The sequence below is a fragment of the Nicrophorus vespilloides genome, unplaced genomic scaffold, assembly GCF_001412225.1.
Source record: "Nicrophorus vespilloides isolate i.1.1-1 unplaced genomic scaffold, Nicve_v1.0, whole genome shotgun sequence".
NCBI classification, from domain to species: domain Eukaryota; kingdom Metazoa; phylum Arthropoda; class Insecta; order Coleoptera; family Silphidae; genus Nicrophorus; species Nicrophorus vespilloides.
In genome coordinates, this window is record NW_017099685.1 from 336,036 (window position 1) to 355,622 (window position 19,587).

A 19,587-nucleotide genomic window follows, 5' to 3' on the forward strand; every position below is an offset into this window, starting at 1 on the left:
TACGTTCGTTCGAACGTAAACAAAACGGGCGAGTGGAAAAGTCTATGAACTTAAAAAGCAAATGATTGTGTTGTGTTTACACGGGTTTGTTAGAAAAACAAACGTGCCGCGAAAGTTCTTGCACATCTTCCACGAAGCGATTGGTCAATTCGCGATCACGTGGCCCTGACCGGCGTTCACCATTGGTGCGTTCACAGCTCCATCTATCGGTTATTCGAATCCACGCAATTATTAGATGAAATCCAAATTGAAATTGGAAGCTTTCCGAATCGTTCGTTCAGAAATTTTTATGTTTGCGCAAACAATCGATTCACTTAACATGTTTTCGAATTGTTGTTTCAACGAATTCCTGTCGCCTTTTAAAAAACATCCTCTCGTGCGTTGTTTGCGTGGTCGATTTCTGTTTCCTCCAAATATTGGAGGTCCTCGCTGTTGCTTATGCTTTTGGGGGTCAAGTTTGGAAACGTCCACGTATGCCGTGTGTATTTTGGTTACGTAACGTGGGCAAACAAAACGGAACAAATAATAATAATAAAGGAGATTCTGATTTCTGTACGCAGTTTTGTAACAAGAAGTTGTTCGAAGACCGTCGGTTTTCATCAGTGAAAACGTCGCATTCCGTTCCCATCGAGAGTAAAATCGAAGTTGTTTCCTCCCCCGACGATGATGAATGATGATGCATTCATGTACATGGAAAAAAAATATGATGTCACAATCAATTTTTATTCATACGCGCTCGTATTTTTTTTTCTTGTTTGTTTGTATTATTCTTTCTTTACACATGACATTCAGTGAATGAAAACGTTACATAATCGAGATCGGCCCACGACGTTTTTATCCGTGGACGTGTCTTATACAATTTATCCTGTTTTTCTATTTTGCTGGAAACCCCAGAGTTACCTTGCGTTTTATGGACAATTTTTATTATTGAACAATTCAAATTGATTAAATCATCTTTATTAATAGATTATCAAAAAAAAAACACCGTGAAATATTCATTGAACGATGTCATTAGTTTATTTAATAATGCCCAAACTATTCTTTTTTTAAATTTCTTAATTATTCCTTGTCCGTTTCAATTTGTGAATGAAATTATTGGACTATAATTTCCTCCTGTAATTAGCTTCGTCGGAGCTGGTCTGTAAATCAACTAGACTTGCGTAATGATAAATATTCAAATGAACAAAATCGGAGAGAAAAGTCATAATTTAATTAGACGAGTTTTGAGCCGCCGGCAATAAAATTTGAATATCTTTAATGAATTTATTATAAAATTTGGGTAAAGTTTACAGATGCCGTCGTTGACTAAAACAAACAAGTTCTATGTTACAAAAAAAAACTAATAAAACTAATGCATACAAATGTGTTAACATTAACTCTAATCAAAAGTATTTCTTTGAAATTTATATAATAATAATTAAGTTTTTTTTCTAGTTTCTTATTTTTATTTATAAATAAACATCATTAATTATGGGGGTATTAAGATGATTTTATGTTTATATTTTCAATAAAAATAGAAATCAGTGAAAATTAGTTGCTCAATAATCATAAATTTGTGAAGTGGAAAGTCTTTAATATTTAATCGTATATGATTAAAACATTATTTCATTTCGTAAATTTATCATCCATCCAAGCAAATATTGCTTAACTTTCGTAATTTCTAAAATATCAAGTAACGGTCCATAAATGCATTCAAATTAATATGATAATTAACTCATTTTATAGTTGTCGAATTTAAGTCGCAAGTATTATTTTGTTGAAAATTAATTAAGTACACAAATTTGGTGTATTAATGAAAACTATTTATGTAACGATACACAAATGCATTACAAGTTATTTGTTTATTAAGTAATAATTAAGTGAAATACTTTGGAGTAGGACAGGTAGAAATAAGTGTTTTGAAATGATTTTCATCATTATTTCGTTATGCAATGGATTGCGATAGATGTATCGATGGTGTTCTCGTGAAAAGGTGATCGAATTTCCTGCCGTTATTATTGTTATTAATGTTTACGTGTTTCTCTTCGCGTTGAAATGGAGTATCACGGAATGAAAAGTTCGAGGAGAGAAGCAGGAATGAAACTAAAACAGGAGGAGAGGAGAAGCAGCGGCGGAGTGTGCTTGCTGTAATTAATGCCCTGGCCTTGGCATTACATTAGAATTTTACACACAGTCAGCGATATTTTTCTTCTTTGGTTTCATTGTCAGTCGAGTGTCGGGCATCTTCAAGAGAGCATTCGAGCACGTACGAGGAGAGCCAAGAACACGCTCGTGGCAGAGGACAGTAGTGGTAACCATCTCGAGCAAGAGAGAGACAGGTGTTTGCGAGTAAAGTGAATCATATTTAGTATAAGTTGTAATGCGACTTCTTCATTTTTTTGTTTCCGCTTTATTAAATATTTAATTTGGTGCAGTGTTAGTCATTAAGTGGATTCGAGGGGTGCGTGAGTGCAGGTAGTAGTAGTTGTAGTAGGAGGGTTCGCCCCTTTTCCACGAACCAAAAAAAAATAAAAATAATACTGTAGGAGGGAGCCTTCCCCAATGCGGAAACCATGTGCTGTGTGCAAAGGAAAAAGCACGACGCCTCTCGTGTGCGCGTTTTTCCATTGCCGGGAGGAATACAATGAAGAGCGCATTACAATGCGAAAGCTGATGGCCCTTTGTTGTGCATTGGCGTGCATGCATTATGCATCATCCTGAAGACGCTTTATTAATTGGAAAGTAATTAACCTAATCGGACGGTGAGATCTTAATGATTCTTTTCTCTGTTTTTGACGCTCGTCTCGTACTCTTCTCTCCTCTGCCTTTACCAAGAACAATCGTTGTTCGTTCCCTCTTCCAGACGTCTGAGGTTGGGCCGCAGACGCGCGTAGGTTTCAACCTTTCGGAAATAAACTTTCCCGAGAGGATGCAAAAAAAAATATTATTAATTATAATTATTAATGACTTTTGCGAATTAAAACCTCTATTAAGAACAAGAACAGAAAAATACGCAGAATAAAAATAAACGTAAATTATTGGCGTGGGTTTGGCATAAATTACAATTAACCGATTTGTCTGTGAATATGTGTGTGTATGTGCGCGCGAGTTCTTTTTTTTTTCTTCCTCTCTTCTCTTAATTATCTCGAAAATTGAGGTCAATGCGAAATGCTTTTATTCTTAAAAATAAACGAATGCTCTGACAATAAAAAAACAACAAAAACATTGTGTAATTAAGAGAGACATTGGAAATGAAAACTTAATCGATTGATATCATTACAATAACCGTTTCAATTTCGATTAGATTATGCTTTAATTGTAAATATTTATATATTAGTAATATATCAATTTTAACAAATTTCCTAGATTAAACTATCGCAATTGATAAAATTCGTTCCAAATTGATGTATAACTTTATTTATAAACAACAAAATCGATTATTATTAAGTATTTAATCCTTTTTTTAGTTATATCAACATGTGTTTACAAAGTTATAAAATGTCGAAGTGTAATAAAAATATTTTAGCGAATTCCGAAATCTTCGAATGAAAATAAAGCGAGGCGTCGACAGTCCATAAAACAATATTTGCCTGTACTTTCGGCGAATACAAACATTCGCTGCAGAAAGATCTTTATGATCGGTGTCCAATAAAAATAAAAACCGAGATTTTCTCAAAATTTATTGCCCACTTAAAACGCAGGCTCGTAATCCAGGAAATTCAAAAGAAAACGCAGAAACAACGCAAAGGATCTCGAATTACGGATTAAACACCTTTTCCCCCCTTATCCCATAATAAAATTACGGCAATTTAATGGCGTTTTTCTTTTGTTATTTTAGTTTTTGGAAAGCATTTCGAATGGTGTATTATCGTTGGTTTCGTTTTAAGACGCTTGAAAGAATTTTGGAGAAAAGACAGCCGCGTTGGGTTTCGTAAATTGAAAATAATTTCTGTGACAAATTTCTTCGAAACACACTATTGAGTTCACTCTCTTCTGCGGTTTTTTTCCCGTGTTTTTCGATTTTATTTTATTATTTTTTGTTTGTTGTAATTCTCTTTCGTGCCGTTTCGAGGACAGATGTTATTTGAAAAGTGAAATTGTCCAATTACCTGTATTACTTAGTCGTAATGATCCGTGTACGGTTCAGGAATCTATAGCAATATATAGCGATATTATTATTATTAATATTGTGATTTATGGCATCGTTTATCAGCTTTGTTGATTCGTTTAATGCTGCCCCCGTTTCCTTGAATTCAACCTTCGAGGGTTAATTTCAAGGATAGTTTACTTGCCTCAAAGATAACAAAGATTGGAATACTGGATACTGAATTTTCCTTTTTTTTTGTAGATGTTATTTTCGGTGAAGTCCTCTTTCTTTGAGAGGTAAAAAAATAAGAGAGAATGAATGCATTATGCATGCGAAGGTTTCGGTAATTAATTTGAATATTGTGCGTGTGAACGATGAATAAATGCAATACTAAATCTGCCAAATTATTTATTAATTATTCTAGGATCGGTCTAATGAATACGATTTATGGCCGTCGGTGAACGATGATGCGCCGTTTGTGTTCGGAATAACTTATGTATTTTTAAGATTTATTCACGCGATAAACATTCCCAACACACGACTCGTGTAATTACAAAACGACAGACGCGGAAAGCAATCGCTTTCCAACGTTCACAAAACAGTGTTTTCAATGCATCCGAACCAAGAACGCATTTTCTTTATCATTCGAATATTCAGTTTGAACTGAAAGTCACTTTTTTTTTGACGTCTGACAAATAACGATAGTTAAGCGATGCGGATGGGTGATCGTTTACCATTTGTCAATTCGAGTTATATAAAATGACAGTTTAGTTGAAAACGGTATCTTCATAGCTAATGGTTATGATCTTTTTTTTAATTTAAAAATAATTAGCTTTGAGCAGAAGTAACGAATTGAGTTACGGCATTAATAAGGTATAGTTGATGGGAAGGGAGAGCTGCTAATGCTGAGTGCTAAACGTTATCAGTCACCTGGCGGGGGTCAAGGATAATGCATCGCCTTTGTTGTCCTTCCTCGGAAAAGCAAAGAAGTTGCAGACAATATATAATGAGTTGTTATGTGTGTTTTCGGATGGACTTTAATTGAACCGTCGTGCTTTCCCCGGGGTGTTCCAAATATCGCTCGAAGTGTTTTCACAACAATCGACTTGTTGAAATCGTTCGATTTCACACAATAGCCGGAGTAACCGTAATATATATATATACATTTTTTTTGATCCGCCTTCTTTGATCGTGTCCAGAAATATTCTATAAACATACGCTCTGTGCTACAAAACTGGATTAACTGTTCCGAATTATGCTTATTACATATTTATAATGCATCGTGAATAATTTTGGTATGTATGCGGCGTACGTTTAGAATAGAAAAAAAAAACATGTAAACGGTGTTAATATTATTTACGATTTTGTCTTCTTGTAAGATTTGTTGAATTTAGTTTGTGTTTCTTCTTTATAATTGTAATCGTTTAGAATTCGTGTCAGAGAGTGCGTTTATTTTGTTGTGAGTTATTTCATATTTTTTTTGTTGTTGTTTGAAGCAGAATTGGAGCGACGTTAATGTTGGTTCTTCAAACAGCTCACGGACACACTAAAAAGTGAGAATAACAGAGGTAACGGTACGCGTACAAACTGACTAATTATCCTAGCCATGAGAATGCCGTGGCTTCCAAGCATCTCGACTCTTACCTACATGCAATTCCTCCAAACAATTCGGGATATTTCAATGCGTCTTTATTTATGTCTCAAACAATTAGCGTCATCAGGTTTCTCGTTGATCGAAGCTGTTGAAAGTTTTTTTTTATTTTCTTTCATATTTTGTGGGTCTTAAAAAAAAACGTTTGATTAATTCCTGTGGACGAAAGAATATCAATCGCTGCTTTCATCGTTAAAAGGTTAATTGTAATTATTGTGTAAATTACATGATTGACCTATCGGAATTACGTATTCCGCATTTAAATACAATTAATTTCGATTTCCTTTGAAAGTCGCGTTGATTGCTTCATTGAACCAGGATACATCAGTCCGCGCCGTTACCGACGAAAACAAACAAAGTTTCCAAAAGCAAAAGAGTCGATGATTGATGCGATGAACCGTCTTCCATTGTGAATCGCGTTGCGCAATCTTAGGACATGCTAGTAATTAAAACGTTCGATGTTTTTCCTCGTCCGTTTTTATTTTACTTTAATATTTGACGTTCTGTTTAAGGTCTCGATGCTAATGTATTTTTTTTGTTACCATATGAAGATTATCGAATTGAATCTAAAACGTTTTTGTTTTGTTGCAGGTACAAATGGCTGATGATGGCGAATATTCGAAGACGTTTCTACAGAGTCAGGTGAGTCGTCGCAAATTTGCTCTACAAATATTTGCAATTTCAAATATCGTAGTTAAAGTGTGCCGTGCAGTGAAATTATCGTTACGAAGGGAGAGAGAAAGTTTTTTTCTTCTCTTCCTCTTGTTTCCTTCCTGCTAGCTGCTGAGTTAAAATAATTTATTGGACGCGTTTTTTTTTTCTTCTTCTGGTGTTGGTGTTAATTAAGGTTCGTTGCACCGCGTTTTTCCTTCCTTTTGGGTGCTGTGCTGTTAGGAAACATCCGGTTCTCGGAGATGAAGAAAGAGACTTCTGCTCAATACATTATTATCATGTGTCTGTGCGTAGCCTTTTTTTATTTCGCCTCATTCGTTTTCATCGGTTACCGATTTAGGTATTTTTATTGGGACTTTTACTTTTATAATTTATTCACCTGCCTGTTTAAGGAAACGTTCACTTTGTGGCTTTTTAAATCACTCACTTCAGTTGTTCCTTTTTTATATATATATAAATATATTTTCTCCTCTATCTCTCCTTTTTTTTTACAATCGATCATTGATTACGACATTTTCTCTGAGTCTAATTACTTTTATTGTACGAAAACGCGATCGACAATTTGAAGATTCGATTCATAAACGTTTGGCCGGAGAAAGTCTAGCAAAACGTAGGTGTCTGCGCCTATTTTCTCTTCAGCAAAGCCGTTCCATCATCGTCAGCTTTGTTTATTTCATTAAGGGAATTATGTGTGTGTGTATACATATAATAAAGACACTCGTATATTCTGCACATGGTCCTTAAGAGCAGATGTCGGCTTTCCTCTTCCACAGTTTTTCCACGATCTCGAAAGTCTCGGTGCATTGGGGAAAGCAATTTCTGAAAATGCAAAATTCAGAATGAAAATGAAAAAAAACACCTCCATCCAGCAGATGCCATCCTAGATTCTAAGTCTAATAACGAGGAATCAATGTTAGTATTACACTGTAATTAAATTCTGGATTGTTGAAGATCGTTATTTACGAACACCCGCGATCCATATCTTCCGCACATGCTACCAAATAACAGCAGATGGTTGTCAAGCCGCCGCACTAATTTTACACGGTCCGCAGTACGAAGACTAGATAAAAGCGGTATTATTATTATTTCCATGTTTATTTGCTTCGGGAAATTTCCATAAAATGAATGCGTGTCGCATTACGTTCTGGCAAAAGCATATTTTTTTTTGTCGTCGTGATCAAATTACAGATTTTAATCCCATCCAATTTGAATCTCAATTACCCCAAACACCCACATGACCTTTCTTGTAAACTCTTATATATTTATATATATTTTTTTTCATATCTGATTATTATTGCTATTCCTTACGGTTTTCTTTCCGTATAATTCGGGGATTACGTAATCCCTGACAAAGGGGTTTACGTGCGTACGACCGGGGACCACCCTTCTGCTTCGTAATGGTGCCCAGTTTCCGGCACCTGGAGGGCTTTCGTTTCTGTTTTTATTACGTTCGTTACGAAATTATGTAAACCTGGAGGGGCATTTTTTTTCTTTTCATTTTGTCTGGCCGCGTGTATTTGGATGAGCGACGGTCTCGGTCCGCGGAGCGGCAACAAAGAGAAGCACCTGAGATTTATTGTTGTAACCAGCCGGAAAAGGTAAATACTCTCCTCTCGTCCGAGGCGATTGATAAATTTCCGCGCGGAGAGGAAAACAAACCTCGGGCTAAATTTAATTGGAAATCTTAATATTATTGTCCCGACTAGTAACACTTGAAATTTCGAGAGAATAAAAGAGTGAGAAGTAAAATAAAACTTATATGAATCCGTTTGATGAATTTGTAAATTCTGGTTGTTCCTTTCCATTGCTGTCCAGCTGCCAACTGTTCCGAGATCTCTCCGTTATTTCGGTCTCTCATCCGCGGTTGTTTTCGTTTTAATGTTCATTTTATGTTGTATTTGTTGTTTAAGCCGGGGCGCCGCGAAATTTATGCCGCCATGAAACACCTGAATCGTAAATATCAATTGCAACTTTTAGCACAGAAACCCACTTTTTATTTTGAATCATCGCGATTCATTTTTCTCCTTCTTTCCTTTGATGACATCTCCAATATCGATTATGTACAGTTCAGTTCGAAGTATCGCATTTCACTTATTAATTATGTTGAGAATCAATGAATATATTTTAAGCTTCAGAAAGCAATAACTTTATATTTATCAAATGCTTTGAAATGCTGCTTTATCAAGAAAATTAAATATGTATAATAATTATTGTACAAATATTTATTTTTTATTCTATTTCTAGTCGCTACAAATCGTTTATGAACTTGAAGTTGTAATCTTTAAAAAGAAACACTTTTAGAATGTTATGAATCTATATATATAACATCATGTCTATAATAAGCTTAATAAATTAGTAAAATGACATCTCGTTACATTTCTAATTTTTGATGTTGTGGTGATGGTAATTCATAAATAGAAAACTTTATCGAATATATGAACAAACGCGTGATCTTGAATGTAATGAATCTATAGTTTTGTGTCAATATAACATCTTGTCGATTAAAAAGTTTAATAATTTAGTAAAATGACATCTCATTACATTTCTAATTTTTTATGCTGTACTGATGGTAATTTATAATTAGAATAGTTTATGGAATATATGGACAAACACATGATCTTGAATGTAATGAATCTATAGTTTTGTGTAAATATAACATCATGTCGAATCAAAAAGCTTAATAAATTAGTAAAATGACATCCCATTACATTTCAAATTTTTATGAATTTTTGATGTTGCACTGATGGTAATTCATAATTAGAATAGTTTATCGAATATATGGACAAACACATTATCTTGTACTAAAAATAAACATATTTATTATTAGGATTATAGATTCCTAGTTTCTTTTAAAATTTGAAATCGTAACATTCTTTTTAATTAAAAAAATACTATTTTGCTCATGGCAATACTTTGGTTTAAATATAAATTTGCAATACTTTTGTATGTGTAATCAACATCCTCTTTAAATATTAAGAAATGTGAATGTCCTTAATGTTTACAATGAATCATTTAAGCAAATCGAGTATTGTATAAATTTCTCTATATATATTTAGTAAACTTGAATTTATGAAATTATTGTCCTTAAATAAAAATATTTTTTCATTTTTGCTTAATAAAGCAAATAATTTTGGTAGAAAAAAATCTTCTTAAAATCATCGTTGCTCCACCTTTTTGTCTCGCGATCTAACATATTTAGTACAATTGCGACCTAATTATTAATAATATAAAATTGACGCTTTGACACAAGGTGACATTTGTCATTTTGTACAAATGGGTACAAATTGAATATTTGTCAATAAATAATTTTCTAATGCGAACTTGAATATTTTTTTTTATCATTTTTGTAAGGAATTTGATGTAAATATTAATCTTAGTCGGTATCCAATTATTAATAATATAAATAAAATTTTGATGCAATGCGACTGCTGTCATTTCACATCATATAAAAAGAAAATTGTTTTGAAGAAATTGACTATTTGTCAATAAATATTTTGTTCAGAGTTCACAGATTCTTTGAATTCGAGATTAATGAAGATCTTGAAGAATTTTCGTATCTTTTTACAGTACAATTGGGGAATTTGATGTTGGTACATGAGTATGCATTAAATAATAATCTGAGTGGGTAAAAAGCTGGCATACCAAGCCGTAAACGGGAAGCGGAAATTCAACTTGGCTGAGTTTATTAGCATGGGGCCACGTCTCCTTTAGTCGTTCGAGCCGCCACCTGCTATTATTAGATTAATTAATTTATAGTGTAATAAGCTGCATTCATATGCGCTTTTACGTGTCCCCACGACCATCATAACAGACAATAATTCACCACAAAAAAACCAATAATAGTTACATAATTAAAATTAAAAAAAAAACAATGAAGTCATGTTTATGTTTTGTGAAATTAGTCAGTGTTACAGAAATTACAATGTTATTTAGATTGGTTGCGGTCTTTGTTCAAAAAATGTTTATATACAGCTCTAAATTGCCTTTCACTTTATTTATATTTAAACAATTTCGATTACATCCTTTACAACAGTCGTGCGGCGGTAGCAAAATATAGTTATTAGATTTACCAGAGTGTCGAAACGCAATTTTCCGTTTATTTTTTTTATAAAAAAAATAATAAAATTCTCGACGTTATATAATTTCGCTTTAGAACCGACGAAATTGAATCGTGTTCGGTTAATTCGTCGGAGGCTAATTGAATTTTCTTTTCCATTGCCCCTCGTGCATTAAATAATTACGAAACTCTCGGAGCTGTGCGTAATTCCATTATTCCATTATTATCTGAATCGATATTTTCAAAGCGAATTACTACCGATTTGAATGTGAAAAGGGAGAATAAAAACAAAATGATAGAGAGAAAGAGAGTGGACTAACGTGATAGTGCACGTATTATTCAACTTTGAGTAATTCATTAATGAATGGGACTTTGACCTTATGATCTCCCGGGATTAAGGCATTTCGACCGAAAACCGTCGATTACGTCAGTAAACCGAACTCCTTCTTGCTACTAGAAGCGAGATGTGTTTTTTTCTTTCTATTTGATGCAATTGCATTTTATTTTAACCTCTGCGATAAAAATGTGGTGATTATACACAGTGACCTCTGCATATTAATAAACAATTAATGTAGTAAAAAATAAGATGGAGAAGCAATGAATAAACCACTTGGCGCCGCTTACGTAGAAACAGGAGCCTCGTTTAATTGCTTGTTAATTAGTAATTTTATTTACAATGCGAGACCATGTTTCTGCGTTGATAAAATTGATTTATTATATTATTTTTCTTCTTCTTTCGTTTCGTAACCAAGCATATTCATGTTTCATTTCGAGGTTTCTTTCTCCTCTGCGTCTGGCCATGTTCGTGTCAGATGCAGCAGCAAAAGCAGCAGCGACTTGTTTTGTGTGTTGTCGACAAATTATTTATTTATTGCTGCATGTCCGACACGAGATTACATGGGCAATTATTGAATGAGGAATGCACGATAAGCGATCGAAATTTTGCGTAATTAAAATTGTTATTATGCATTCCTGTCTCGTTAACAATCTGTCGAGACTAGTTGAAAACACGATGATGCTCTTAGGTGGCATGTCTCTCGCTCTTAGAGTTTGTTCCCGTCTCCAATGAGTGTGTAATAACAGAATTATGTAATTTACACAAACATATACAGGTATTTTTAAATATATGAGAAAGTTCATTAGCATCTTGTAACTTTTATAGTCTGAATTTCATGAAGAAATCTATATATTTTTTTCGACATCTTTCTGCAGTAAGTTGGAAAAAAAGATGAATTCCTTAAGTTTATACATCAAGTATATAAAGATTATTTGTAAATTAAATTTAAGTCAATAAATAAAGAATCATAAGTGATCATTTGTGGTTTAATCACATTACGAAATTTTAGTTTTACTCGTTTTATATGAATATAGATCTGAAAATAGGGAATTTGATTTATGAGAATGCTTTTTAAGTAAGTTTCACAATGTTTTGATAATGATATAAATAGACTTCATTTCTTACAGCAGAGTCTAATTGGTTGCTCATATCACATTTTTATTTCAAAATTTGAAGATGCTCATGCAAATTTAAAACTAATCAATCAATAACAAGCATTTTGCAAAATTGCAAAAAAAATGACTCACTTAACGAGCAACGTTTCGCATAACGAGTGACGATGAGAAGATATTTTTGTATATGTTTGACTATACGAGTATTTAACTATACGAGTAAAAATCCGGAAATTTTGGAACGGATTAAATTCGTTAAGCAAGGTTCCACAGTCTAGTGTTTTTTGTTAGTTTAGATTTTTATTTAAATTCTTGAATAAATTGAACAGGATAAGGATTATAAATCAAAATCAAATAAGGTTGTTGGTCTAAATATACGAATTTGGACAATGCTCGTAAAATATTAGGAGAACTGGTAACGAGGATTTAAATTGTTCTGTATCCAATCTATCTATTACAAATGAAAATATATACTCGTTACGCCTGATAAAACATAATTACGTAAAGTTGATGTAGGTTAGGTTTAGTTGTTCAGACAGGAATAGTTTAGAATCTCGAAACTAATATAGCGGAAATACTAGTAAAATAAATATATACGTCGGGTATAGGGCATTGTACGTCAATAGTATTGAGGACTTGAACGATTCTGCAATTTTATTATACTAAGTTTAGGTTGGAAAAAAATGTATAATCCTGCAATCATTTTCAGTTTATTTTCATTATTAATTGAAAATATTATTGATGTCATGTAAAATATCAAAGATGTGATATTATCTGCAAATTGTAAACAGTTGAAGGAATCCTTTGCGGAATCTAATCCTTTTAGATGGATTCGCGTCGTTGGCGTTTCGGAGCAGCTCGGAGGTTTCCTTTGTGCCTGTTTTTCCGTTCGGTACGGAAAATCATGTATTTAATCAACGGTGAAGGCTTGGCTGATACGATATCAGTAGGTGTATTTTATCTCCTCGACTCTCACACCCATATAGGCGCTTTATTTAGATGAGCCTCAATAAATACACACGTGTCTATATATGCTACATACATGCACACACTTATATATACACAGACACACACAAATACATATATAAATGTTGTGGTTCACAAAAGGAAAGGAGAGCTTGAAAAAGAAGAAGAGGGCAGTTCGCTGGAACGGACGCTGGAGAGATGCAAAGCATGAGAGGTGTATCGCCACTTCATGAATCATATATTCTCGCATTCACGTGTAGGTTACAAATGGTCTGCATTAGCGATCCTCTCCGGTTTTAAGATGTTGTTATAATCTTCGGTTTATGCACATTCATTGGAGACACGTTTACCGCTACAAATCGTCCGATGAAAATACGCGAAAAACACTATTTGACGAACGCGATTCCTCTAACGCTTCTCTATCTAAATATTTACATCGAATTAACGTCTTCCAAATATTTACTTTTACTTTGTATACATTTTTTTAAATATTCCCATTAAAAAATTTAATACAATTAGTAATTTGTAAAATAAAACAAATTACTAATTGGGCCAAATGAAAAATTTAATTATTTGCTTAAAAAAAATTGAATATAATTTAAAATGTTTATATTTGCGAACCAGCTGCGTTTATTGCCTTGATTAAACGGATGGCGTTCTTCAATTATTGAATACTTCAGCTGCGGATTATTCGGACTTACGAAAGTCCAATTTCCACGATCGATTGGAAACCAACCTTTTGGACGGCACTCTGCAGTGGTTATTATAATTTAGACTCGCCTTAATAACGATAATAATGGTTGTGATTGAATGCTATCATGTAGAGTGGATATTTTGTATGTGTGGTGTGTTCCACATGTGAAAGTTCACTCGCTACCATCGTACGTGCGGCCGCAATTATATAATCCATCAGATTCGGTTGTTAATAGTGGTTATTATTGGTGTGGAGCTTTCGTGTGATCTCACGGGGAGACACGTAATTGGCGAAATTCATAATTTTCAAATACGATTGGCTTTGGTTTCGTTGGTGGTATTGATCGAAAGACGACGACGACGACCTTTAGATTAGTTGTTCCCTCCACACGTTGTTTGCTCTCCCAATGTTTGACTATGGGGGATCGCCAAAGATCAATTGCTCTTGATTGAAGCCAATGAAAACGTGCTTTTTTTTTATTCGTTTTCATTAAATCTCGAACCGCGACTTTACGACTAATGAGACTCGCGCCAAAACGACTTTCCTGTGCAAATTAACCAATTGTTTGAACAGTCTTTTTTGTACCTCTCTTAGTTTCCATGTGATCACCTTTTTCGCTTTATTTTCAACCGTGTGCGGCGTATGTAAATGCCCGGCTCTTTGTATTCAGATGTGTAACGAGGCTTCGCAATTTTAACTGAAGCGAATATCCCATAATTTTCGCAAAACGAACGAACCACTTATTTCCTCCCTCGATCCTCCATTGTTTCCTCCAGCAGCCTTCTTCCTCAGGTAAACCAGACACGCTCGCCAGTTGGCCCTGAAATCCCCCAGAAAGGCAAACATTACCATCTTTCCAAGTTATCTTCTAAACAAATCTCACTAATAACTCCTAAAAAGTGTGCGTGCCTGTAATTAATCATATCTCCTGCAAACACCACTAATTTGTCGGATCGCATTCACTTTGGATTTTCGTTTGATCCAATTAAATTTTTATTTTATCATCCGTGAATGGCCGTGCGTACAAGGTGTATATTAATGCTCTTAACGCTCGAATTAATTGAAGTTGAAAGGACCGACAAAGCTTTTGTCTGGTGCAGTTCTCGCTGTCTGCGATCGCCCTGTACAGTTGATTAGGTTTATCCTGCTGATCATAACACCACATGAACCGGCTGCAACATGTACGGTGTTTTTTTTTGTTGTTCAAATTTTACATGTGACGACAGAAGAGCGAAAAACCGTGCAAGCTTTACGGACCAACGAACCGCTGGGAAATGACGTAACTGTAACTATATGCATTTTCCTCTTTTTGCGTTACGCATCGTGGTTTCCTCCGCGCCAAGAGAAAAGAACAAGCGAACAGGAAACAGCAGTTAAATCATGATCTTAAAAAGATACTCAACTGTTTCAGTATTCTTCCAATGCTTTGTTTTATATTCCAATGTTTTTACCTACTTCAATATGTAATGCTTTCTAAATATATTTATTATTAATACGTGATTCTTACTTCAATAATTATGTAAAATTTTATTACATTATATTTTATCGGAGACTTTAGTATAGTTTCTAGAATTAAATTTTAAAAAAAATCATATATTCTCTTAAAAATTGTTCTATTTCCACAGAAAAATAAATATTGTCAATTTTTTTATTATTATATTAAAAATGTTGCAACATATGAAAAATATATGTTTTTTGGTACATTCTAATAATCTTAATGATGAAACATTTATTATTTTATAATGTAAAAATGGGGAAATCTTCATCACTATTAGCAAGAAGAAAAAAATGTTTACGTGATGCGTTTCGTATAAACACAGCAGGATTTAATCAATGCGATATCTCCTGGTAACTTTCTACTGAAAGAAAATTTTATAATTGTTTCTAATTGCTTGTCGACACACAAATGCAAACAGTATAAATCACGATTTCAAAGAAATGGATGGATGGAAGGATGTTTGCGGAAAAATGTCAAACGCTTCGAAGAGCGGTATTCCCACGCCACCACCGTCCGTCCGTCGACATGGATGTGTTTATTGAGTTGCTGGACTTTAGCAGCGACATTAAAATACTTATCGTCGACCTCGTGCATAACTAATAAGTTTTAATTAATACGTGCCACTGGAGTTGCCTACCGACCGACAACGATTAATTATTTAAACGTCGACTTTAAATAAATTCGATCTATTTCTAGGTACGAATCGAATCGCCCCATTTCCAAAACATTAATTAATTTCACGCCTCGTGCGTTCAATTAGACAGGGTCCACCTGTGTTTCATAATTTCTAGAGCTTCCAAGATGAATTTTGCATATGTCTGGATGTATCCGTTGATATAATTTATGCAAATTGTCGCTTAGGAAAATGGCATTATTGTTTTATGGTCACATTACGGCCGATTAACATTAAACGCTCTTTAAATGGGCAATAAATTCTATAGAAAGTAAAATAATAATAAAAGATTTAAATTATTCGAATGGCAACTGTTTATTTCTTGATTCCATTAGCAGAACGATATTTCAAAATACGATTCAAATTAGATCAAATTAAATTATTTCATTATCGAATTTGTAGTAAACAATTTTAGTTTTGTTTTTCATACAGTTTATTTTACATGGGATTGCTTTAAAGCGGTAAGTAACGTTACACGTTACGTTACCGACTGTTATTAATTGATGTAAGATTGTGGATGCATTTATCAAATGTTGGAGGAAATAAAGAAAGGCTTTTTCTCTCCCTTTCTTTATGCTAATGGATGGAAAGGAGGCTGTTTTCGTTTTTCAGCGTGTACATACACAAGACGACGTGTGTCGTTGTTTTTTTGCTCGTCCCCTGGGTGGGTTTGGTGGCGACTTTCTTGGGATTTTGATGAATCGTTGAAGGTTCGGTGTTAATTGCAGAGCTGAGGTTGGGCGAGGTGGCGGAGGATGCTGAAGGTGTCGGGAGGGCCAATAACCTTAAATATGCAAAATTTCTCGACTTTTACTTGTCAGCATCCTGCATTTAAAGAGAGGCGAAGTGAATGAATAAATAAATAAATGAAATGAAATGAAATAGCATCATGGCTTGCCATCTTGATGGTATGGGCAAAAACATTATGCAGCCATGCTCTCCTGCTCGCACACCATAGAGACATGCAGGACCAAACGTTCGCTGTCCAATGGAGAGGCTCATAAATTTCAATTATACGATCGCCATTATACATATATAAACATATATCAGCGACAATAAATAATTAAAATTAATAGTGCATATTGCGATATATGCACACGCCGTACGGTAGATGATCGTAACTCTTCCTAAACAACTGAATTATTGACGGTAAACACTTCCACCACGCCCAAGACCATAACGACAAGTTGACGGAAGGCACGCAATCTCTTCTGCTGCTTGCAGCTCCTTTTCACTCCTACTCCTCATCATCATCACCATCCTTCTCGTTTCGAGCGTAAGTGAAATCTGGAAAACATTTTTTTGCACCATTAAACCAAGTTTATATAAGACTCATCTTGAAAAATAAACATTCAATATACACTGCAAATCCGCAAAGCTTGATTACTGTAACCACGGAAAAATACGTTCTGATAAACATACTTAATGATTTATAAATCTTAAGTAGTTTGTTTCTAGAGATTTGATGGTCTTTTACATAATAGTAATATTTATAAATTTATTTGGACTTTCAAATGTAGAGTTGTTGTTGGGAATTCAAATTAGAATGTTTAAACTAAATGTAATTGTTTTAGAAAGATGAAGTAATTTATATAATTGGCTGTTCTGATTAAGTTTTCAAAACGTTTCGCGTTCCGTTTCTGGACTTTCTTTTGTGCTGATGTTGTTGTTGCTGTTATTAATGAAATGATAAAATATTGTAATTATAAAATCGCGCTTAAGAGAAGTGGCACGCAAAATTAGTTGAAGTGAAATCGGAAGTGAGAGAAAAAAAAATATAATAATAATATTGGCATAGCGTGCACTTGAAAGTGAAAACGTTGAATTATTGTTGCTCTTAAAAAAAATTATAAAGATTTTTCGGTGTCTGTGCCGTGGAACGGGAATGGCAAAGTTTACGTATTATTTTCATCGTCATCATTTACCAGGCGTAATTAGTTTTAAGGATAACTGGTCTCGCCGAAGGTGGAAGATAACAACGCTTTATGATGTAGTGTCCTTTTGGATCGCATTGTCTGCGTCGGTTGCGGGTTTATCTTGATGAGCCCCGGCAATTGTTCCTCCGCGTACAATTAACGTGTAAACAGCGTCCTTTGAGGAGGTAAAAATTAACGAAGAGAAAGAACTGCATTGTTCTTTGTGTGTGCTTGTCGGACGAAAATGAGGTCACGATCCCTCGGCGAATTCGACGGCTAATTAGACTTCGTAACGCGGAAGAGTCTGGGGCCTCCTCAGACGAGCACAGTCCGAGTCTTCTGTTCAACGTGGAGAGTCCGCATCGGGCCTCCAGACTGTGACGCGATTGAGCGGGTCAGGGAGTCGAAGGAACGAGATCTTAGCTCAGCTCTGCTGCACACACAAACACATAGGCACACTATATACTTAAATGCTTGCATACAAGCGAATGGAATGCGTTGGCGAGAGATGTTTCAGTCTATAATTATTCCGACGAGGAAATATTTGTATATTAATGATGACGAGTTAAAAGCAGTTTTGTTGGGAGGTAGTCTAATATTATCATTAGCTCCGTGCTATAAACAAGTTATTTGTAATTCGGTGCTAATGTTCATTTGGACTTCCAAAAGGAAGTCACCTCTTTCATTCTCATCATCAGTTCCTTATGACCGTACTTTTCTTCCTCTCCGCGTTTCCTTACGACTCTCACTCATCGCCGTTCACTTCCTCTATTACTTTGTTGCTGCACTTGATCATCTTCTTCAAAATACTTTACACAATATGACATCCAAGTCAAGACACTTCCCCTAAATACAAAAAGGGGACCTTGAAGATCGTTCTTTTGATTGCAGCAGTTGTTCAAGCTATCAATTTACTGACAATTACCTAACATCGCGTGCCACGTTGTTCTGGCTATAGGCGTTCCAAAAATGAAAACTTTGCTTCGTAAAATGAAAAGCAAGCGAAAAGTTTCTTTTGTTAAGCTAATTACGATCAAAACAAAACGTTAACTTTCATTATATTCTTTCTTTTGTTTGAGGGGAGGTTCGTATGCTTGTGTATATGTCTATGGTGATCCTATGATTAATTGAAGCCGGATTAGTGTTAGTTAAAGTATTACGGCTGTGTGCATTCTGGATTATGCTTGTAATTTAAATAAATTTGCGCGAAGCAGGTTCAAATAATAAATTTCACGAGCTGTCGGCCGAACATTCGAGATATTAACTAGCCGTGACGATGGGGGATCTCATCGTGAGGCAAAGTGCAGACGCGTTCAATCATCGCGATCTCACGACACCTCCGACCAAGTCCATGAAATACGCATTTCACTAATATTGACTTTTCTCTTTCCGTTTCAGGTAAGCATTGTTCCTCGTCGTTGTTGAAATGGGGTGGAGAGAGACGTTGCGTAATCGATTCTGGGCCGACCCCCCGATGAGTGTCGAGGGGGTGACAACTCAATAAATTGCAGCAGGGGACCAGGGGTGGGTTGCATTGATCCGTTCGGTTCCTTTTTCTCGTTCCCCTCTTCAAAAGAGATGTGTCTTTGATGTGTAATGACGGTTGGGGCGATTCGAAAGTCGTACTGCAATTGCATTGGGTGTACGTACGTATGCAAAATTATATTTATATGGAACGCACGGCGAACAAGAACAAGAAGGAACAAAGAACAACAACAACAAGAAAAAAAGAACGATCCGGAGAATAAGATGAAGATTATCTTGGGTATTGAAACACAATGAGAACAGCACGCCCACGAAGGTGTAATAAATTTCAGTTCTCGTTCCGTTTCCCTTTTTGCCGGATTTAAATGCATCCGAGGAGAAAGCATACGCCACTCTTTGGGCTTGCGAGTGTGTGTCTGCGTATATATCTGATGTCTGCGATGTCGTCTGCATCTGATAA

The 19,587-nt window shown here is 34.9% G+C and overlaps 1 protein-coding gene across 1 annotated transcript in view; it reads left to right on the top strand.

Annotated features, from left to right (window-relative positions):
- Window positions 1-2,222: 2,222 nt before the first annotated feature.
- LOC108565200 (rho GTPase-activating protein 21-like) overlaps window positions 2,223-19,587 on the top strand; it is a gene marked incomplete at its 3' end in the record, with an annotated part of 70,837 nt that continues 53,472 nt past the window's right edge. Inside the window, exons 1-2 of the mRNA XM_017924514.1 lie at window positions 2,223-2,741; window positions 6,309-6,359. Of these exons, the coding sequence (XP_017780003.1) occupies window positions 6,315-6,359 (45 nt within the window). The remainder of the gene's footprint in view (window positions 2,742-6,308; window positions 6,360-19,587) is intronic.